Below are 23,098 nucleotides of genomic sequence, written 5' to 3'. Positions count from 1 at the left end.
CTCTTAACTCTAGCGTTAGTGAATGTTAAATGTATTTTTAATTTTGATATTAATGAATACAAATGTAACAGTGCACGTTACAGTCCATAATCGCCACAACAGCGTCTTTGCGGTCATTTCAAAGGCCCGAGCTTGGGCCGCTACTACGATCAGCATCGGTCCACGCCCCAAGCAAATTGGTTGTCATCATTCCACATCTGACCGGGGCATATCATCAACCCTCATCAAATAGCAAATTTTTTTTATTTTTCTTAGTGTTAAAACAAATATTTATATAAAAAAAACTAAGCATACAAAATATATTTTTTTTCATTTGATCTTTTTGTTAAAGAAACGAAATGCTAAAATGGCATATGCTATTTATTTTTATTTTTTTGGCAGGAAAGTTGAAGAAAAACAAAAATGCAAATTAAATTTATGTTAAAAGGACTTGGCCATTAAGTTAAAATGTCATCTTCTCCTTTTATTTATTATTTTTTAACAAGCATGAACACATGAGTACAATAAACTTGGACCAAAAAAAGAATCAAAATAGAAGTGCAAGATATCTCGTACCCTTTTATTGCAGCACTTGTCACATGGAGTGGAGAATAACCACCGAAAACTTGGCAGTCTATAAGAGTTTGTAACTTCTGGAAATCCACAACCTTGAGGTAAGATGCATCTGATGGTGTCTGAGATTTCTGTTAAAATAATATATTTATCTTGGTTTATTTATTAAAGATATAATAGTATTTTTAATTTAATTTATATATAAGTTTTTTGTATTTAGGTTAATGTAAGAACTTTAAGACAAATCAATTGAGAAAAATTCTAGCCTCCTTCTCTTTCATGTTCGTATTTATTTTTGTGTTAATTGAATTGTTTTAACATGGTATCAGAGCTGATTTTATGAAACGAGACTTAATCACAAACACAGCTTTCGCAGATCCAACTGGTTTGTGGTCCTGAGATTTGTGGCACTCGAACTAGTGACATTTAGGAAGCAAACCTAGAGCTTGATCAATTGCGCTATACCCCTTCAGAGTTAAAATTCTTTGTTTTATGAGTGGTTGAGTGGTTCCTACTATACTATATAATATTCCATACTTACGTTTTAAGATTTCCTCAGGCTAATTGTTAGCCGAATAGATTACAGGCAACTTGTCTCGGGAAGTATATTATTGCTAAGAAAATTCATGGCAAAATAAAAAAGAAAGAAAGAAAATCAAATGAGTAGGCTGAGAACCTCGAAAGGGAAGTTGTTTGAAGAGTTGAAAGTTACTGCTAATTGTGACTATAATAAATAAGCCAAGGGTAACTGAATGGGTAAACCAAGATCATGGTCTGTCCATCCTTTTTATTATTATTAATATTATTTACACAATTGAGTGTTTGTTCTGGAATGTTGTAGTTTTTTTGTTTTTTCATGTATTTTAAAAGTGTATTTTTAAAAAACAACATCAAATTAATAAGTTTTTTTAGTTTTTTAATGAGTTTAATACATTAATATAAAAAGATTTAAAAAATCAGTTTAATATATTTAAAATAAAAAAACATTTTTTAAAAACATTTTATATCGCAACACCAAACAATATATAAAGAGTGTAAAGTGCATGAATCTTGAATCTTGGATGGAGCCGTAAGTCAAGTGGAGATTTCCAACAAGAAGTCCATTCAATCATTCAAAGGTTTAATTACGTTTCCGAGGAGGAGGCAGACTCCTTTTCCGGGAAATTAGACGGCAACGGTGTAATAAACCTGATAGGATTAATAAGGACTATTTTGCATAAAAATTGTAAGTGTAGGGTAAAACGAGAAAACATTTATTGAATAAAAACACTGTAAATTAATAAAAGAAACAAGTAATGGCATGGAATAAAAGAAAAATAATTTGGTAAACTAATTTGAGGTGATCCAGGCCCCCAAAAAACTAACCAAGCAATCTTCACAAAACGTTGTCGTTCCTTTCATCATTGTTATAGTTTTAGTTAAATATTGGTGAGACTATTTTGTTTTAGAATTTATTCAGTAACTTATAAATTAACCTGATAAATCAAATCTTAAGTTATGTTAATAACAAGATAATAATATTATTGTTATTTCCATTTTGAGTACCAGACTTTGACGTGGAATGTGGTTTGTCAAGGCACTCTCGGATAAAGGAAATTAGAAAGTTAAGTCTGAGCCCATCAATAACTGATGAGGCCCAGTTACTAAGCCCAAAGAGGGAATTGGCTTGTGAAGCAATCTGGTAAGGTAGGTCTCAACATGCACACAGCAACTTCACTGGAAGAGTTGAGTGATGATAACGTGACCGTTTACACTCTCCAATTTCTTCTTCTTCTTCTTCTCTAACAGCAAATTACATCACTTGCAAGTGATTAACAGCAAAAAGAAGCTAGGGCATAGCCATGGCCATGGCTTCGTTATCTAAACCACAACCATCGCTATCCCTACCCGCTCTCTCAAACCCTATCTCTTTGTTTTCCTCTCCGGCAGTGGTGTTATCTTTTCCGTTTAATCGAACTGCTTTCGCTAGTCCACGTTTGTTCGCAATTAAGACAGGATCAGACGGTTCAGATTTGCTGAGAAAACCGATTGTACCGTCAGAGAAGGACTTGGTTGGAATTTCTGAAGAAGTAGAGGACAGTGAAGAGGAAAAGGAGGAAGGATTTGTGGATTGGGAGGACCGGATTTTGGAGGATACTGTCCCTCTTGTTGGGTTTGTTAGAATGATTCTTCATTCTGGAAAGTAGGTATTTTTTTATTAAAAAAAAACAAAAGGTTAATTTTTCAGTAACTAAAATTTTATGTGAATTTTTTTAATGTGGTTTTGCTGTGGCAGATATGAAAGTGGAGATAGATTGAGTCCAGATCATGAAAGAACTATTGTGGATAGATTGCTTGCATACCATCCAGATTGTGATAGCAAGATTGGATGTGGAATCGATTATATTACAGTAATCTCTTTCACGCTTTATTATCAATTTGGCTTAGCTTTTTTTTTAATTATCATTATTATACGAATGTATTGTTGATTTCCCATTATTGGTTATCGATTGAATTGAGAATCATGCATATTGTTAGTGTATTTGTGTGTGTTTCATACATGGAAATTGGGACTTAAGTAGATTATGTATTGTTTGCTAGTAACCAAACTATCTGCGAAGTTTGATTCTGGTAAAAATTCGTTGTTTAAGTGTTGCGGAAAACACGAATAGCTGTTTCTTTGAAGAGCTGGGAGTGATCTCTTTTTGACAGTGAAGGCAAATTCATGAGTGCGGCAGAAGAATGCTGCTGAGAGAGTGGCTCTTAAAGTTTTGGTGTTAAAGAAGTCTTGTTTAGACTCGACTGGCTTTATCTACTTGTGGAATACTGCTGAGCAGTTCTTAGACGGATTCTAATTTGTTTCTAAATATAAAACTTGATTGTCTGCATTCATAACCTTGCAAACTTCAGATAGTGAGTTGGTTGCCTTTATTGGGGTTGGGAATTGTGATTGATATGTGTTTCCTGGCTATGGCTAATCGTGTGGGTTTCTTGTTTGTGCTGACAGGTTGGGTATCATCCTGATTTTGTAGAATCGCGATGTTTGTTCATAGTTCGAAAAGATGGCCAATTGGTTGACTTTTCTTATTGGAAATGCATAAAGGGCTTGATCAAGAAGAACTATCCACTATATGCAGACAGTTTCATTCTCAGACATTTCCGACGGCGGAGAAGGAGTTGAAGGTAGCCTCCTCAACTTGTTGACTACCTGTATAATTGTATGCTGAGGGTTTTTTCCTCCCTCCCTCCCTCCCTCCCTTTCTTTCTTTCTTTGTTTTTTTCTTATCGTCTAGAATGTCTTTGTACGTCTTGAAGCAACATATGTAGCAAGTAGAAGCAAGGATTGAAACCCTTGATGTTTAAATTGAAATGCTCAGTTAAGTTTCTAGTAGTATAAATCTAAAAAATTGGAGTACAACTCAACTGCAATCTGCTATATTTTTGTTCACATCAACATCTCCCGTTTTTAAAATTGCTGGTGTATTGTAAAATTCATGGTAAGTTGCACACTGGGGAACAGCTTCCTCTAAGGATCCTAAAATGGAAGAGACAAGAGCCAAGTCCATCTTTCTCACTCTCAAATGATGTTTAAATTGGACTCGGTAGTCCGTGCACAATAGTTGATGTCATGTTCACGAGCACTTGGCCATATGATGTGTCTTGTTAACTTGGATGGATTCATGTTCAATACCCTTGTGTTCATATTTCATTTTAGTTTCAACAAAAGTTGGCCTTGAATTTGGCAATTCTCGGGATTTTAATGAGACAAATGTCATGCATACAGGCTAATGGAGACCTCTTTTTTATTCTGTGCTCTTTTCAAATATTAATATTGTGCATTTATGGAAATGGGAGACTGGTGTCATTGTATTTCCTGCATAACAACTGCTGTTGGGCAGCTCCTCTCCAGCTCCAAAACTCGCAAAATTTCATAGCTTCAAACTTTCCAGGTCCATAGATTCTTTTTGGCACCATTTGTATTATTTGCCATCACTTGATGGTCAGTTTCCTAGTGGTCTGTACCATTCTTCGATTCTTGAGGAAGAATTTGCTAGTAGTATATGATAGTAATTATAAAAATCCTTAGTGAGTCAACTCGGCGACTCCCAGAACCTAGCCTGGTTCGGGTTTTATTTTATAGAACTTTGCTTTTCTTTTCTCTTTTTTTTACCTAAACAATATTCTTGAAGTTTTTTAAAAAGATCATGGTATGGGATGACTTGTCCATTCGTGGGTTTACCCAGGATCCAAGCTTTCGGCAAGGTCCACTCTTGATTCTCGAGGAAGAATTGCAATGTCGAATCATGAAGACTTTTCATCCATTACTATCATTTCCGATGGGCCTAGAAAATTTATTTCGCTACTTGGACCATTTCAACTCGACAATGAGGATCTTTATCAGGAGTTAGACCTGCCCATACTCCATTGAGTTGTACAGCAAAGCTTCTAGTTCAGTTTTCACCATTAATGATAGCTTCACTTGGAGCTGACGAACGAATCAATACATTCCCTCCTTTATCTGGCATGAAACCAATCAAACACCATCCTGACGTTAACATTTCGGAGGAACAATATTTTGCCACGTTAATCGACATTGCAACAGCTGTCTAAAATGTTTTGGTTGGTCGATGCTCACCAGCGCCATTTATCTGGATTCTGTGATAGTTTACCTGTATCGTCAGACACGTCTACTCCAATTCGATTGATCCTACCCACTAAGAGTAGATACGAGAGTGATATAATGATAATGATTGCCTCCGAATCTATACTTATCCAGGAGTTGATATTTTTATCAAATTTACATGAGAACTCTCGTCCATGAATTGGAAACATGATTCAACCCTATATTATAAATAAAAATTAGAGTTTTCAACTTTTTAAAGCTACAATTATAACGTATAATAGAAAAAAACTCTAATGTATCTTGAAAATTCTTTAAATTCAATGTTGTAATAAAAAAAGAACATATGAAAAAAACCGTTTTCATTATAAGAATTCAAAGTCAAATAAGAAAAATAAATAAAACACAAAATTAAATAGGAAAGAAATTAAAACAACAAAAATAACATTTTAAGTTTCAAAGCTCTCTCTAACCTTTATTGGTTATAGTAAGCTGAACTTGTATAGAACTAGGCTTGCAAAATCTTCACGAGTCTTATCTTGTTTATCTTATCCATAAATATGTCTTTAACATGTTTCAGATAAACTATGTGTTGACATAATCTTTTTCAATAACATGTTAACTTAATGAAGATTATGAGTATTCGCGATCTAGTTTGGATCTAAATTTTCAACCGAACTGGGAGATGGAATTTTCTTAGAAAATAACATAAACCATATTGAGAATCGGTTCAAACCAGACCAATTCAGTCAAGGTCAGTTTTTTTGACTTAAAACCGGATAACTTAACCCCTTTTGAATGGGTTTTTTTTTTTAAATAGGCCTATATTGAATTGGACTTTAACAATTTCTTGTTGAGTTTATATTTTTATAGCCTATTTAAGTTAAAATTGCAAGTTATTTTCTCAAGTAATAACACACTTGTCATTAATAAATTGAAAGTTGGAGCAAATTCATTTAACATATTTAGTTCATGGTCATGTTATTTGTCTAAAGTCTAAACTCTTTGGTGCAAAGGTGTTCAATGTTCACACTATAAATAACAAATTACATGTTATATATTTCAAACTTCAAACAAATATGCCTTTTTAAATCCAAATTAGCATAAATTTAACTAAAAACATCCATATTATATAGGATGTACAGAATCTAGCAACATCAGTATTCGTAAAATCCAACAACATGAGCATTTACAAAATCCAGCAAGCCAAAAGATCCCACAAGCTTAATGCTATAAAAAAACACTAGCAAATTAGCAACAAACTAGATTTCAGCCACTAAAATAATTAACAATTCAAAATTAAAAGGGAATTAACAAGGTAACATAAGTCAATTACCCTCAACAATTTTATTCTAGCATTTCACTAACATCATCAATAGGTCCAATACTACTTACAATCAATAGAGATTTTCAAACTTTCACCGAATTCTATAAAATTATAAATTAAACATGTTAAATTAAACATATATAAAGAAACAACAATACAAAATAACCAATTGTAAATTTGTAAAAAAAATTACCTGACTTAATCATATCATAATTTTCTATATAATTCATGAAGACTCTCATTTTGATTGGGATTGGTGCTAAACACAACCAATTTTGACAACAAATAAGTGTTTGCATTTTTTATGGAGATAAAGAGCTTCGATATAGTTCTAATATACGACTGTCAATACCGAAGGTTGTTTTAAAAACAACAGTAGATATACAATGATAGCTAACACATGTTCTGCTATCTTAGAAAGAATCTTGTATGTTATAGCATTACGTCTCCACCAACTTAAAATATTTAATTTATAATCTTTAAGGTCCTCACAACCATCACCCAAATATATCTCAACCATGTTTTTTTCTTTCCACACCATCTTTCTTCCCTAAATATGTTTTGAATTCAAAAGTCAAGTAATCTGATATATTATTTACCACCTTTGAATCAACATTAATATCCTAATCATTTATAATAGTTTCAACATCATTCATAACCTCAACATCCTCAACCTTAATATAATACTCATACAACTTTAGCAAAGTATCTTTAACTTTCTTTGTAAGATTTTCATCATTTTCAGCATCATTTGATCGTCTAAAATAAAATCTTACATATTTTAATTTGAAACGTGGATATGACACAATAGTAACACGCAATAAAAGGTTTTAATTATCTTAATCCCCCTGGTATTATTTTTTTTATATTTTGTCATCATATTATTGGCTATTTCACCTAAAAAAGCATCTTCACTTTTATAAAATTGAGTTATATATATGTGCATAAAAATCAATTCATGAAAGAAACATAGATTTCACATATAACGAGCCATAAATTTTTAATGTAACCATGTAAAATAGTTTCAAGAACTTAACAAAAGATCTAACATTTTCTCAATCTTCTAAATTAAGAGGATCTAAGTTTTTTTGTTTTCCCTTTGAATCAACCTTAAAGTAACTTAAATACTCAGGATCAATTTTTTCTGACCTCATAAAAACCACCTCAAGTTCCTCGGTAGATTCTAACATCATATATGTTGAGTTCCATCTAGTTAGAATATCAAACCACACTGATTTTTTACTTTAAATCTTCAACCTCTCCGCACATTAATTAAATACAAGTTGCCTAGAAGGAGAAGATCTAGCAAACCTTATTGCATTCCTAATCTTAACTATTAAATCATCAATATCTTTTAATCTAACATATACAATAAAATTAACAATATGCGCATAATATCTAACATGCGTGAAATTATTTGATAATATATTAATTGTCCAACCATTTTTTTACCATCTTTAAATATTTAACAGTCAAATTATTTGAACTTGTATTATCTACTATTACTGTTAAAATCTTATCAAATTCTCATTCCAACGAACAACTCTCAATCGTTTAGCCAATTATCTCACCTTATGATTAAAAACTTGACAAAAATTTAGAATTTGTTTATTCAAGTTCCAACCATTATTAATCCAATAGGAAGTCAAACACATGGAATTAATATTTTGAGTCAATGTTTAAGTATTGGTTGTTAAACATTCTTGTTAACCCTTAAGAGATTTCTTTATACCTTCTCGTTTATATAAATTTTCAAACAATCTCTTCAAATCATCAAGCAAAAAAGAACATCAAATCTAGGTTGTATTATCCAATAAAATGATTTAAATCCTTAATTATCAATAAAGTTAAAAGGCAATTCATCAAGAATAATCATTTTCACTAGAGCTTTCCTACACTCATCGTAATTATAACTCGCTACCTTAATATTCTCTAAATTTTCCTCTCCCTTATCATCCCTTTTTATTTTAGGCTTAGGTTCAAAACCTTTTTTTTTTGTTTATGGTCAATCACAAAAGGAAATTTTTGACATACACCTAGATGACTCCACATGTTACTTGTCCTATTAAGTATAGTATTTATTTATAGGTTAGGTAGCTTAGGTCGGTTTTCTATTTATACTATTTTTTTTTTAAGTTGGAATGGGTTTACATTAGGTTCGCTCTAGTTTATATGATTTTAATTTATGAAACCAAAATCAAACCAAACTTGAGTGAGTTTTATGGTTTCTAAATCAGTTTAGTTGATGTTTTCTCTCGGCTTGGTGTTTTCAATTTTTTTCTTTTTGGTTTTTACAGTTTATAAGTGGTTGATTGATTTTTTTAAACACCCCTAGTACTCAGCAGTATACCTTAAACTTTCAAGAAAAAATTATCATCATGTGAGGAAAGAAACATTGAACTTCCAAAAAAAAACTCAAAGACCCTAGCTACTAATTAATAAAAAAAACATTGCAGTTAAATTAGAAGAAAATAAAAGAGAATGGTGATGGATTACATTAGATTCTAAAAATTGTAATAGGTCTTTGATAAAAGGAAGGAACGAGAAAGAGAAGTAGAGAGGGATGAATCGAGTGAGATGGATTGGACAAAGAAATGATAGAGGAGATAGTATTGACTTATGCTTGTTCCCATGAAAAAGGAAGGAAATGTTTTAGGGTTATGAAACTTAGGTTAGTTTTTTATTGATACCTTTTTTTAAAAAAAAGTTGGAGTAGGTTTATATCGGGTTTATAGTCATTTTATAAGGTTTTTATTTTTGAAACCGAAACCAAATTGGTTCCGAGTGAATTTTATGGTTTTTAAATTAGTCTAGTTAGTATGTTTTTAGTTATTTTTTTTTTGTTTTTATAGTTTAGTTGGTTGATTAATTTTTTTAAAAACATCTTCAGTGAAGACCATTAAAGATTCAAAGGAAAACACTCAAAGGCATCGAGCTCAATTAATCAGATTGTAAAATTAATTGCGTGAACCATGGGTGTATCATGAAATTACAAAACCTAACAAAACGTTACTGAACTCAACTATATTATATATTTTTTTTTATTTTTTTATTTTTTTAGTTTAATATGGGTGTCCGGGCCAGCTTGCGTGCACCTCGACTAATCCCACGAGCCCTGAAGTTAACGACCATGTAAGCCTCCAGTGGTCATCATATGAGCAATCACAGGGCTCGAACCTGAGACCACAGAGGGAATAAACTTCTTAATCCCAAGTTTTTACTACTGGATCACCATTTAGATGGTTATTTTTTTTTTAAATTATTTTAAGTAGCCAAGTAATTAGGTAACTTAACCTAAAGATGACGAGTGTGACTTGCCCGAAATATCATTGTGTGTGTGGATTCGGCAGTTGCGAGGTCTATTTTTTGGTGCATGCTGGATCGTACAACGAAGCTAGATAACAGATGGCAGGCTTGCTTTGCTTCCAATCTCAGAGTGCTCCGACCATCTTATACGAATGTAATGAATACTGTCGAAACAAGTGTTCCTCAGTTTGGACACATGCACCCTCTCTCTCCCTGTGATCGTTGTTCGTTATGGTTCGTACCAGAATCATTTGTAGTGGTTTTTTTACTCCAAAATGGAGACGATGGGCCTTGTCTTTTGCAAAATGACCGTTGGTTCTGGTATTTTTTTATATATATAATTAGTACAGTAATTTTTTTTAAAAAATAGCAAATTAATAATTTGATGTAATAATACAGTTTGATTATAACGTGTTTTAAAAGGATGATATTTACTAAATATTGATATTATAAAATGCTATATAGTCAAACTTTAATTCTTTATCTTAATTCATCGACCGTTTCACACAAAACCTATAATTTTATAATTTTTTTAAAATGTTTTATAAGTTAAAATATAAATATTTGCTCAGCTTATAAATTCAAAAATAAACTAAAGTTAAAATCTTAAAAACTTATTCTTCACACAAAAATAAATGGTATTAAATAGTTAGGTATAGGTCTGTCATAATTAAATAGAAATGTGTTCCAAATAAATTATGTAAATAACCTAGTAAATAAACTACTAGGATAGTTTTAAATCCAAAAAAAGATCTGATTGTATAACAACTTAAAAAAATTATAATTTTTTATACAAATATAATAATCATAATCTGAACACATAAACCAAATGATATGATAGTACTAGTTTGAAAATCCACTTTTTCCAGCTTGTTAAATGGCTGGCTATAATGAAAGTAAAAATCAATAAGAATTTGAAGTGGGCTAGTGTATGAAATGAGACTATACCAATTGTTTTTTTAATAGCATGTTGTTATTTATTTTTTAAAGTATTTTTTATTTATAAATGTATTAAAATAATATTTTTTTATTTTTAAAAAATTATTCTTGATATTATTATATCAAAATAATCTAAAAATATATAAAAATTAATTTTTTTAAAAAAATATTTTTAAAACATAAGATTGAATAATGGTTATCTAGATGCACCGACATTTTACTTTTCTTCTCTGGCTTTGTGTTTGTCCAAGTGAAGTGGATAAGTTGAATTTCTTTGTACTCTCCATGGTCTTGTCAACCGATGCGATCTTCAAGAGGAACAACGTGATTTTATGGGCTTTGAGGCTTTTTGACTTGAGAGAATTCGTTTCGTTTCAAATTAGTGTGGAACATTTTATTTTTTTATTTATAAATTAGAGTTTTAGAAAACAATATCTCTTGGAGAAAATAAAAACACTAATATCCCTTGAATTACAATTCCTTGACAGGAACCTTTTGTCTTCCATGCAATAATTTTTATAAATCCCCAATTTAGCTTCTTAAGGTATCATCTCATATCCAATTAATTAACATAATGTGGTTAAAATTATGTTAATTAAGGATGATTTTAGTTAAAATTATTATAATATCAAACTTATATTTAAACTATATAATAATCAAGTAACCAAAATCTGTTTTTTTTTTTTTTCTCGAGAACAACAAAGTCATGCCTTGACAAAATGGTCTATTACGACAGCACTGGCAAAGAAAAACAAGGCCTTTTGACTTTCCGTCCACTCTACCCTTATCCTTATCCTCTTCGTATAGGTAGGAAGTAGGTGCGAATATCCTCCAAGTTTTGATGGCTTCCGCAAGATCTATCCTTTTTTATTTTTTCGGCCATGGTTTCAAAATGCTTCCATCTCCCTCCCCGACTAATGGTCTGTTATTTATTAATCGAAGAGCTAATTCTCCAAACCCAATTGCCACATCCCCAAAAATTCTAAGCATGTGGCAAGCCACGGCCATGCCTCGAGAGGAAAGTGTCTACTTACTCTCTTTTTTTAATGAAATTAGAAATTATGATAATAATTGTTTTTTAAATTATATTTTATTTAAAAATTTTATTTTTATATCAGTTAAAATTATAAAAAAACTTAAAATATTGTTGAAATAAAAAAACAAAACACTGTTAACAAGAGAGGACAAGGTTTGTCCTTTTATGAACGAATAAAAAATCATAACACCCCTTCCTAAAGAGGAAAGGGTATAGTTCCTAATATTATTTAACAACGATAATTCCAAAATATCTTGGAGAAAAATAGGCATGGAGTATAAGAATAAATATTGTTTTCAAACTTTTTTTTTTTTTCTGGGTTACTGATGCTTTTCGACAAAGAACATTATGTTCATATCATATCATGCTTTTATTTAACCGTACTTATGTTAGAGTTACCGTTTGAAATCTTTTTAAAAATAATTATGATAGTGTATGGAGGTATAAATATGTAAAATTCAAACTTTCAGCTTCGCACATGAAAACTAAAAAAGAATACAATTAAATTCAAGGCATATATAAAAACCCTAAGGTGGTGAGTGTGTGTCGAGGCTCCAACCTCCAAAAAAACAGAAACTTATTTACAATATTCAAATAAAAAATTAAGTTAAACAAAAAAATTAAATGATGTCACCTCAACATTCAAATCGTGACTCGGAATCTTGATGTTTCTTATTGTGAAATTTACGAAGAATATTTGACATGGTTGGTTGCCATGAATGGCCGGCATGATTCTTGATCCAAAGTTACGTAATTCCTAGCATTTCTTCTTAATTAGGTCCTCTCTTTGTTTTCCCTTTTTCCCCATTTTCATTGAAGTTGTCTTGGCTAAACTCATTGTTCGTATATATCTTGTGTTTTCATCGATTTATTTGGAAAAAAAACTCTTCTATTACTAATTTGGTTAATTGAATATTCTTATTCTTATTTTTAATCAATTAAACACAACTTATCTACTATTTTATTATTGACTAGGTGATGTTGCGTTGAGATTTCAATCACCTTTTCAATTCAATTCGATCAAAAATATATATTAGGGTTAGGAAATTCTTGTAGAGAATATAGTTTTTTTAATTAACAAGATGAGAGATATATTTCCCCACCGATTAATCAAAACAAACAAACAAATAAAATCTTGGTCATTCTTAGTTAAGTGTATGTTTTAAATAGCATTTCAACAAGAATTTTCGAAAATATTGATTTTCTTAAATTAATTTTTTCTAATGTTTTTGAATATTTTTGATGTATTTATATAAAAATAAATTTTTAAAAATAAAAAAATATTATTTAAATAAAATAATTACCGTAGATCTCGGAAAGTCATTTATAGTCAAAACTTTCAAACTTGCTCGGTCCATTTATAACGCGACAAGATCATGAGGATGCGTGATTTTACGAGGATTGATCACGCATGATTGACGTGAATAGATGAAAATAAAAAGCAATCACGTTACCAAAATGGTTACAAAAATATGGATTGACAAATAAATTTATAAGTATTTCATGATAAAAAAACAGATATAAAGATAATAAAAAATATAAAAACCATGAAAATATATTTAATTAAAAATATGAAAATAAATCAATTTTTAAAATAAATTCCTAACCCGATTATCTCCTTTTCCACTACTTAAATAAATGTGTTATAATTAGCCGGAAAAAAAAGGTCCATCCACAACAAAAATTAAACGAACAAGGGCAGTTTTGACAGAAGAAAAGTCGCCACAAGGAGTGGCTGTGATTCCCTGCGAAACTCGGAAAAACAGAGGACGTAACTGATGTCGGCACATAGATTTCACGTGCACGAAAGGGATAAACATCAACTTTCTTGACGAAAATACCCCTCTGACCCCACGGGCAAAGAGCACTATAAAATCACTTTTATCAGCACCATCTAACAGCATCTATGTCTCTGCGTGGACGGCTCTCGTGAACCCATCTTGCGTTCTCCTATTGGACGAACGTCACATCACAGGCGCCTACCCATTCATGATTGATCCACGTCTCTATAGACAGCTGCCCCACTAAACAATTGTTAATTGTTTTTCTAACCCAATTATTATATTAAATTCTGGTTTTGTCCAGCTTTTGAATTCTCTTTCACATTACAATTGTTAATTCTTTTTTCTAACCCAATTATTATATTAAATTCTGGTTCTGTCCAGCTTTTTAACTCTTTTTTACATTCAGCTCGAATAGAAACAGTAAGAAGCTTACAGGCAATTTCATTATGATTACAGGTTCAATTAAAGAAGAAATCAAAGATAAGAAATTTGTTATAAATGATCTGCACAAGTTGAAACATTGAAGAAATTAATTTTGACTATGAAAAAGTGGTTTGCAAATAGAGGTAAATAAATTTACTTTCACACTCATTTAACATACGTGTTTGAAAGTATGGTTACAGTTGGTTTTCAAATTACTTTTCACTCGAAAATGTATTAAAATAATATATTTTTTATTTTTAAAAATAATTTTTGACATCAGTACATCAAAATTATCTAAAAACTAATTTAAAATAAATAAAAAAATAAAAAAATTTAAATTTTTTCAAAAACGCTTTTTTTAAGTGTTTGAAGAGTGAGTTTTATTTTTTTAAATATTAAATTAATATTTTTTTAATAATTATGATGTAATAAATTTTTAAAAAATATTTCAATATATATTTTTTTTAAAAAAATTTACATTATATGCAAAAAAAATCCAAGTTTCATAAATCTTAAAATTATCTATTAAAGAAAATTCTAATTTAACTCATTGAAACTTAACCCTTAAATATCAACCTCCAGCATATTTTGAACATGTTTTATAACGGAGCTTGTAGAATATATTCATAAAATTCAAATCTAATTTAATAATTAAATTGAAAATTATATTAATTTTTACTCGAAAACTCGTTTAACTTGTCAAAATTTCTTATCAGATGTGAACTAGCCTATCTACGTACACACACATACTAGTAATTTGTTTATATTTTAAAACTATGATTAAGAAGAATAAATATAAAAATAATGTTTTTCACTCTAGCTACAGTTTCTACCACGATATTACAGTGTGGGGATTACTTGTAAGAAAACATATTAAACTCTTCCATTCCACTGTCTTAAATCTACTAAAAAAATAGAAAAAGGTGAAAAGACAGTCGACACTTGGCGCATCCAGAAGCCCTAAATAATCGAGGAAGAAGGAAACCAAAGACATACTTGGAAACGCAGACAGAGAAAGAACGAAGCCAGCAAAAACAAAGAGACTTGACCAATAATACAAACACAAAATCGAAGTATATGGTTAGCTGTTCTTCCTTTACTCTCTACTCTCTCATTGCTTACGACTCTGTATATTCTCTAGTAGTGTCTTTATCGTCTTAATTAACCATCTTGGATTGATTTCTGCTGGCTCTAAGCTTCTTCTTGATCTTTGTTCTTGATGCACCAGCTTTATGGTTTGCATGCTTTAGACCTTTTCTTTTTTTCCCTTTGCTAGTCCTCTTATTGAATGTGTTCTCGGGTTCGTGCTTTTTTTGTTTTGAAAAATAAAAAGTTGAAGACTTTTTTACTTTTTTTATGCGGGATTTGGTTGATAAGTATCATCACGGGATTGGAAATGCAATAAGGCTAGGGTTTTTAACTTTTTTTTGGCTTTAGTTGTCAGATTTTTTAGCTGTTTTGACCCTGTTTTATCCAGATATATTGAAAATGGGGACTAATTTCAATTTCAAGAGCTTCACAAATGACCCGTCAGATGCCGGTGGTGGCCGGCCACCGGGGAATTTTCCGTTGGCTAGTCAGTCATCGATCTATTCTTTAACGCTTGAAGAACTTCAAAACACCATGGGAGGATCATTAGGGAAGGATTTTGGGTCAATGAACATGGATGAGCTATTAAAGAGTATATGGAGTGCAGAGGAGACGCAGACCGTGGCAACAGCAACCTCTGCTGGGGTACAAGATGGTGTTGGTCTCCAGCGACAGGGCTCGCTGACGCTGCCGCGGACACTGAGCCTGAAGACGGTGGATGAGGTCTGGAAAGACATGTCAAAGGAATATGCTATTAATGGGACTAGTGCTGGAGTTGCTAATAATGTGCCCCAGAGGCAGCCTACCTTAGGAGAGATAACTTTGGAGGAGTTCTTGGTGAGAGCTGGGGTGGTGAGGGAGGATATTCCAGTGGCTGCAAAGATTAATACTAATGGTGGATTTTTTGGTGATTTATCGCGGTTAGCCAATAATAGTTCAGCAATTGGGTTTCAGCAGAATAGGGGTGTGGGATTGAATAACAATAATACCAATCAAATCTCGTTGCAATCTTCGAATTTGCCTTTGAATGGTAACGGGTTTAGATCAAATCAGGCACAGGTGCAACAGCAGCAGCAGCAACAACAAATATTTCCTAAGCAGCCTAATATGGGATATGTGACACAGATGCCTCCACAAAGTAGTCCTGGAATTAGAGGTGGAATTCTGGGGATTGGAGATCAAGGGATCAATAGCAATTTGATGCAGGGTGGAGGGATGGGAGTGGTTGGATTAGGTGTCGCTACAGGGTCACCTGCGAACCAGCTGTCATCGGATGGAATTGGGAAGAGTAATGGGGATACATCTTCAGTATCTCCAGTGCCTTATGTATTTAGTGGAAGTGGAAGGGGAAGGAGAGCAGGTGGCGCAGTTGAGAAGGTGGTTGAGAGGAGGCAGAGGAGAATGATTAAGAACAGAGAGTCAGCTGCAAGGTCTCGTGCTCGCAAGCAGGTGATTATCTTGTTTGATATTGTACTTATAATCTACTGGTTTATACAAATAGGTCTTGATTTTAGTTTGTAAGTTTGCTGCAGATTCAATTTCGGTATACTAGTTTGAAATCTGTTCTTGCTTGAATTGAAACTCTTCCCTAATCTAGAAGCAATTTAAATATCTTAAGATAAAAGAATGTGAGAAAAGTACGAATCTTCTGTGTTTTCGATGTATCCAATACCATGATTATTTCCTGTGTTTTTTCTTACAACTGCACAAGAGTTCTTGTACACTGCACCGAAGTAGAGGAAAGCCAATAATAGTTCATTGGCCATGTTTTACTGACTGAAGTTACTAGACACTTGATAAGTGTCCATATAAACAAACTTGCTGTGCAAATGAGAAGAAAGAAGAATGAACCTTTGTATTTAGTTTTTTACACAAATAAGTTGTTTTGAAATATTCCCTATTGTCACATGTTTTATGTCACCAAAAGTTAAGAAAGAAAAAACATCACAAGTTTCATCTTCTTGTGGTTCATGAATTTTGCTAGCCATTAACCTTCTACTTTTATCATCTATGGCCACGCTGCATACCAAAACATCATGAAAGATTATGGGGCAGAATAGTAATGTGATAGCGATCTGAAATGACAAGATGAGAGTTTTTGAGAAGTCAAGGTCATGAGAAGTTATAAGGATCCCGTTTGTTACAAGGTATAAATGGTTTAAGGATCGCAACATGAAATTGAACTTGTATTGGGCCAAACTCAACAAACGTTTATTAGAAGTTCAACCCCTTTGCTTTATTTCGAATCAAAACATTATATGGGAGTATAAGTAGATATTTAGAAAATAGAGTGTGTTTCATTCTTACTTTTAAGCATGTTCTCAGTATATACTGTTTTTTCTCATTTCTATTTTTACCAGGCTTATACGATGGAATTGGAAGCAGAAGTGGCAAAGTTAAAAGCGGAAAACGAAGAATTGCAGAAGAAACAGGTATTTTAGCTTTTATTGCACTCACAATTATGTGTGCCTGCCATATCACACCCACACACTCGTGGTATCAGTATCTACTACAAATTCAAAATCCGTGTTTAGCTCTCATTGATTGTGGTTTGGTTGCTGCAGGCTGAAATGATGGAAATGCAGAAAAATCAGGTGCCAAATCTATCTACTACTCAAAATAGAACGAATAATCTTACCTATTTGCTCATAACATGTCTAATGGCCAGTCAATGCTGCTAGCTATATCATTTTCTTATCCGCTTGGTGATTTGAATAGTCTGCATGAATTTTCCCAATTTGTTCTTTATTACGGATGTCCAAGCCAAGGTTACTAAAAGGAAAAACATCAAAACATAACGAATAATCATGCCTATTTGCTCATAACCTGTCTAATGGCCAGTCAATGCTGCTATCTATATCGTTTTCTTATCCGCTTGGTGATTTGAATAGTCTGCATGTATTTTCCACTGTTTTCTCTATCATGGATGTCCAAGCCTAAAGTCACTAGAAGGAATTAGATTATGCGTGCGTCTATGCATGCATAACTCTATATATTGCTTTTTTAATGGTTTGCTTGAAGGCATTACAAACATAGTGCCTTCAAATCATGGACAGCATCTTTACTTATTTTGTGGTATTTTTTCTCCGTTTGGTGGTATCATAGGTTATGGAGATGATGACTTTGCAGCAGGGGGGTAAGAGGCGGTGCTTGAGACGAACTCAGACAGGTCCATGGTGAATTGAAAGGGTCGTCTGTGATTATACAGTTGAAAATTATGTATGGTAGGTGACTGTACATATTTAATGGAAATGTGTTTTCTTCTGTAAATGGAGAAGACATGAGTTTTACAGTGAGAAGATCCAGAGTTTTACTGTGACTTAGATTAAACCCTCCAATATCTACAATCTGTGTTTGCATATCCTCTGAACTTCTTTGAATAGGTAATTAGATTGGCAAGGAAAGGAAGCAAATTCATTGTGTTAGGAACCATTTCATCCATGTTTTCCTCAGAGTTGTATTTCTTCTTCTTTTTTTCATTTCATAGTGATCGATTTTTTTCACGTATAAGCCTCATTCATAGGAAAAGAATTATATATACAAGCCTCACTTATTTTCAGCAAGTACTCTACGAGTTGGATAGATTAATATAAATCATTTCGAGATTTCTTTTTTGGATTGGAAGCTGACCTGAGCTAGAGTCAGGTCTCTATTATTTTAATGCTTTTTTAAATTTTACAAGAAATATTTTTTTAATGTTTTTCCAAACAAGAAAAAAAATAATATTACAATTCTTAAAATGGCTATTCCAGTCTCATGGATGGTATAAATATAGCTTTTCAGCTAATCACATGTTTTCACGAGATACCACAGTTACGAACATAAAATGATAGATAAATAAACCTCCTGCCTTACAATGCCATTCCCGACAACATTCATAATCTGAGCCGTATCCATCTGCAAAACTGGCCCGGTTCAGAACTGTATCTCGCACAATTTTATTGCAGCAATGAAGTTCCACAAACATTACAAATTTGCATGTCCATATCAAGTTTATGCCATGAAATCCTCGACTCTTCAGAATCTGGAAAAATCACAACATTCAGCTCCTAAGTGGGAAATTATATGCAGTCAGCACATGCTACACCGGGAAATTCCTATTTTGGTGCCCCGAGATCCACAAAGCAGTACATGATACAATAGCCCCTTGCAAAAGAGTTTTAATGTGTTGCGTTTCGCAGATCCATCAATTTAAGTAGAATGCGCACCCAAAATGGTCCTTTGCAAGAACAATGTAGTCTAGTAAAGGTAAATATCACCTCCCTCTAATGCTTATTCCTACCCCCAGCTGATTGGTAGCAGCAGTAGTTTGTGGTAACAAGTTCACCTGCATGCCCCAAGATTCTATTGCTAGTATGGGTAGCCAGAGGTGCATTCCATGTCCTTCCAGGATATCATCTTCCTGCGATCCCTCCCTCTAAATGATCTAGCAAGAAGACTACCACTAACTGGTTTACACAAGCCAACATCGACAACAGAAGTACATTTTGCACTTGGAGATGCCTCATCCATTAAATAGTCAAACAACATTGCAAGATAGCGCACTTGATGAGCTAAGACATGATTTTCTTGATCCAAAGGTAGCAGCTTTAATATATAAAGATTTACCTGCAGAACACCAAAAGGAAACATAAATTTGTAGTGTTTCAGCAAAGAAACTAACACCACATTTGAAACAAACAACATAATATGAACACTGAAAATTATGATAATTAGGAGGCTTAACACTACGGTGAGAAATCACCAGGATGCAACTGTAGGCAAACATTAATGGAAAATTGATTTCAAAGCAGAACATTCAAATACCCAAAATAACTGGTAGGGTAGAAGTACTATGTGAAGGTGTTATTTACACAAAGTTTGACAACCACTAAATGCCTGCAACAATAATCTACTAGTGGTAATATTCTGCAGTATAATTATGATGTCTTAGTTTATTAATGTGTCACCTAAATAAAAGCTAGCTATTCCAAAAGACATTGTTTGCTCACCTCAGCTTCCATGGCTCGAAGTTCATTGTACCGTTCAGAGCCATTATTCTCATCATGATTTTCTGCAGCACTGTACAGACTCAAGCCAAAGAGAGGAGGCCTAAGAGGATACTCCATGCTGATTTTAACCTGCCATAAAAAAGAAGAAGGAAACTGACATTACATTTCAACAGCTGGTTAATGAAGGACCAATACTAGGGAATAATTTAAGCTAACCTTTGCTTCTAACTTTACTTTCTTCTCTCCGTCATCCTTTTTCCTTATTAAGACAAGAGTATATTCTTTAACCCCATAATCCACCCATGACTTTTCAGCCATTTCATTGTATTTAATAGAAGCGTCGGTTTCTCCCTCTGGCTCAATTTGTGAAAGCTCGTCCAAATCACTATCAGTATCCAGCAAGAGATCAAAATCTTCATCATGTTTCTTGAAACTTTGTGATTTCACCTTACTAATTGGTGATATAATGCTCTTCGACATTAAACTCAGCTGCCTGGAATGCTCTAGAGTAGATACTTTTGGAGTAAGCTTAACATCATTCACAGCAGAAGCAGCTGCAATTAGAGATGGAAGCTCCCCATCTTCCCTAGCACTCTCCAATCTTCCATCCATATTGACATCTATTGGTTCCTGAACTATATTCGTATCAGTAACAGCCAAAGTTGAAGCTTGATTAGGTGGAGGCCCTGCTGGCGACCAGCCATGTAAATTGCATAAAGGTGTATGCAAAACCCATGGAACACTTTCACAATTCTGAGGAGGCCATTCAAGCTTCATAAGCGATTCAAGTTGTTCCCTGTAAGCCAATCAAAGAATTCCAACTTTTCAACTCAAAGCACACCTTATCACAATGACAAAGAAGACAACAAGGGAGCCACAGAATGAAAACTAATACACAAAATAAGAGGCAATATGCACACATCAAAAGTCATAAGAAGTAAAACAGATTAACACTACAAAAAAATCCGCAATATGAGTCACTACATTATCTCATAATAGATGCCATTGTAGTCCTAGCTGAATGAACAAAGATACGAAAGCTTATACTGAGATTTGATCACATTTTGGTACCCATCCCCAACTCATTTGTCTAGTCTTCCCCTAATGATCCAAGACTTCAAACAGACAGATCAGTGACTCACACAAGAGCCAGCTGAGCCCTTTTCCGAGAGCGAATTCTTTGCACAACTGTCTGCACCCGATTCTGTTGGCGATACAGTGACAATCCAGATAAAACAATCTCGTTTTTAGCAGTTTCACTGCTTGCAGTTTCAAGGTCGCCGAGTAACGGGGCTGTCTCTGGTAAGAAATCAATTCCTGCCAAATGCTGGACCCACTTATATGGACGTGAAGTTCTCCTTTCATCAAATGCAAGGTTGTCACCTACAATGAGCTTTGCTGACTGCATGGGCATCAAGAACAATTATCATAATATGGAAAAGAAAATGAAAGAAGGAACAACAAAACTGGGAGGGGGGGGTGGCAGATAAGGAGAACAAATCAATACCTGCTGAGGCAGCTCAGCTCCAGTGTCATTGGGAAATAAGTTGCATAAGATGTTATTTTCTGGTCCTTCAAGTGACCCTTCAACCCCAACACATACAACATTCAACTTCAGCAAGTATTCAAACTTCAGAGTAATGAGCTTCGCAGATTTTGGATCAGAAACCTCATCGTCAAATATATGGAGAAAAACCTTGAGCGGATGAGCTTGATATGATCCTGCCTGATCAACGCCCTCTTTGCTTTGAACCCTCTTTGGCCTCTTTCTCCTTCTTTGACCATCATCTTCCTCATCAGGTGCATCGTCCTCCAACCTGGAAGTCTCTACATTGGTAGATATACCTGATCCATTCAACAAACATCACTGTATAATTCTCTCCAACCATGTAAAATCACACACAAAAAAAAAAAAGTTTCTACAAATCACATACTGCTGTCCTTATTCGCTTGCTGACGAGCAAATGATTGAGCATCTTTAACACTTCCCACCACCTCCAGATCAATACATTCTCCAAATGCTTCCTTTTGCGCCAACAACTGCGAGTAAATCACATAAAGTGGAGGCGGAAGTAACTCCGCCAAGTTATGCTGCTTTAATTTCTTGGTATGCAGAACCCCTAACTGATTCTGTACTGGCAATGAAGCTTTCTTAAGCGATTTAAGATGCGACGGCAAACTCAACAAGAACTTCTTCCTATTCGCAATAGTCTCCAACAAACCTTTCTTCTTCTGTTCCAGTTTCTCACGCAACTTACACAGCTCTTTTCTCTAATCCAAAAAAAAAATCACCATCTCAAAACCTTAATTACGAACACTAATCATTTCCCATAATATCAATTCATTTAAATTAATTACCTGATGAAGCTCGTAATTTAGTCTCTTCAGCATCAAATTATGCGAAGTATCAGTAGACAAATTTGACCCTTTAATATGCTGAGGAGCATCGCGAAAAAACTCATCTTCATTTACAAGTTCAATATCAGGATATTTAGATCTAAAATCCTTACAAGCTTTTATAGCTTTAAGATAATGGCTCTTCTCATACATCAAATTATGTAACTGCAAAGTCGTAAAGTCCACCGGAGCTTTTGCTTTCTCCGTCTCCGCTTTCACTTTATCTTCCTCTAGCAAAATCGACCTATTGACCTAAAAAGGAAAACCCAAAAACCCTAACCGTAAACAAATGAAAGAAATTGAGAAAGGTTTTGCACTTTTGATTTGTTAGGTTTACCTGGCGGAGATTGACGAAGTTGAGGAACATTTGAGCGATGAATTCGGGGAGTTGAGATTTGGATTTGGACTCTCTTTTCATAGAGAGGAGTTGGGAAATGATTTCCTCTACAGAGGATTTGGTTTCTTTGAGTGATTCGTAGGAAGAGAATTGCATGTCTTCTTCCATTGCCACTGCCTCCACTATCTCGCCGTCCTCCATCTTCTCTTCCTCTTCTGCTTCCCTGCTCTCCTGATTGCAACTTAACCAGCACACTCGACTGAACTCTGCTGCTGAGCATGGTTATAAGGCCCGGTCCAAGTCTTTGGTTGCGGATT

At 33.5% G+C, this 23,098-nt stretch overlaps 3 protein-coding genes across 4 annotated transcripts; 2 read left to right on the top strand and 1 right to left on the bottom strand.

The window, feature by feature from the left end:
- Window positions 1-2,238: 2,238 nt before the first annotated feature.
- Window positions 2,239-3,979, top strand: LOC18104884 (protein DCL, chloroplastic). The gene is made up of 3 exons (XM_006374866.3): window positions 2,239-2,734; window positions 2,828-2,942; window positions 3,539-3,979. The coding sequence occupies exons 1-3, from the start codon at window positions 2,394-2,396 to the stop codon at window positions 3,710-3,712; spliced, it is 630 nt and encodes a 209-aa protein (XP_006374928.1). The 5' UTR covers window positions 2,239-2,393; the 3' UTR covers window positions 3,713-3,979.
- A 10,899-nt stretch (window positions 3,980-14,878) lies between these two features.
- On the top strand, window positions 14,879-18,559 carry LOC18104883 (ABSCISIC ACID-INSENSITIVE 5-like protein 5). Of its 2 annotated transcripts, XM_006374865.3 has the most exons (5): window positions 14,879-15,047; window positions 15,445-16,505; window positions 17,417-17,488; window positions 17,621-17,650; window positions 18,162-18,559. In XM_006374865.3, the coding sequence occupies exons 2-5, from the start codon at window positions 15,456-15,458 to the stop codon at window positions 18,234-18,236; spliced, it is 1,227 nt and encodes a 408-aa protein (XP_006374927.2). In that variant the 5' UTR covers window positions 14,879-15,047; window positions 15,445-15,455; the 3' UTR covers window positions 18,237-18,559. The 2 variants fall into 2 exon arrangements, with proteins under 2 accessions (XP_006374927.2, XP_024441287.2); XM_024585519.2 differs by lacking the exon at window positions 18,162-18,559 and having other exon boundaries at window positions 17,621-17,852.
- Window positions 18,560-18,787: 228 nt separating this feature from the next.
- Window positions 18,788-23,059, bottom strand: LOC7464925 (THO complex subunit 5B). The gene is made up of 8 exons (XM_002320751.4): window positions 22,782-23,059; window positions 22,406-22,696; window positions 21,982-22,318; window positions 21,555-21,892; window positions 21,190-21,449; window positions 20,264-20,843; window positions 20,048-20,176; window positions 18,788-19,664 (listed from the first exon to the last, which is right to left on the bottom strand). The coding sequence occupies exons 1-8, from the start codon at window positions 22,980-22,982 to the stop codon at window positions 19,407-19,409; spliced, it is 2,394 nt and encodes a 797-aa protein (XP_002320787.3). The 5' UTR covers window positions 22,983-23,059; the 3' UTR covers window positions 18,788-19,406.
- Between the last annotated feature and the right edge of the window lie 39 nt (window positions 23,060-23,098).

This window comes from Populus trichocarpa, chromosome 14 (assembly GCF_000002775.5).
Source record: "Populus trichocarpa isolate Nisqually-1 chromosome 14, P.trichocarpa_v4.1, whole genome shotgun sequence".
Taxonomy (NCBI): Eukaryota; Viridiplantae; Streptophyta; class Magnoliopsida; order Malpighiales; family Salicaceae; genus Populus; species Populus trichocarpa.
This window is presented reverse-complemented; position numbering and strand designations above follow the sequence as displayed.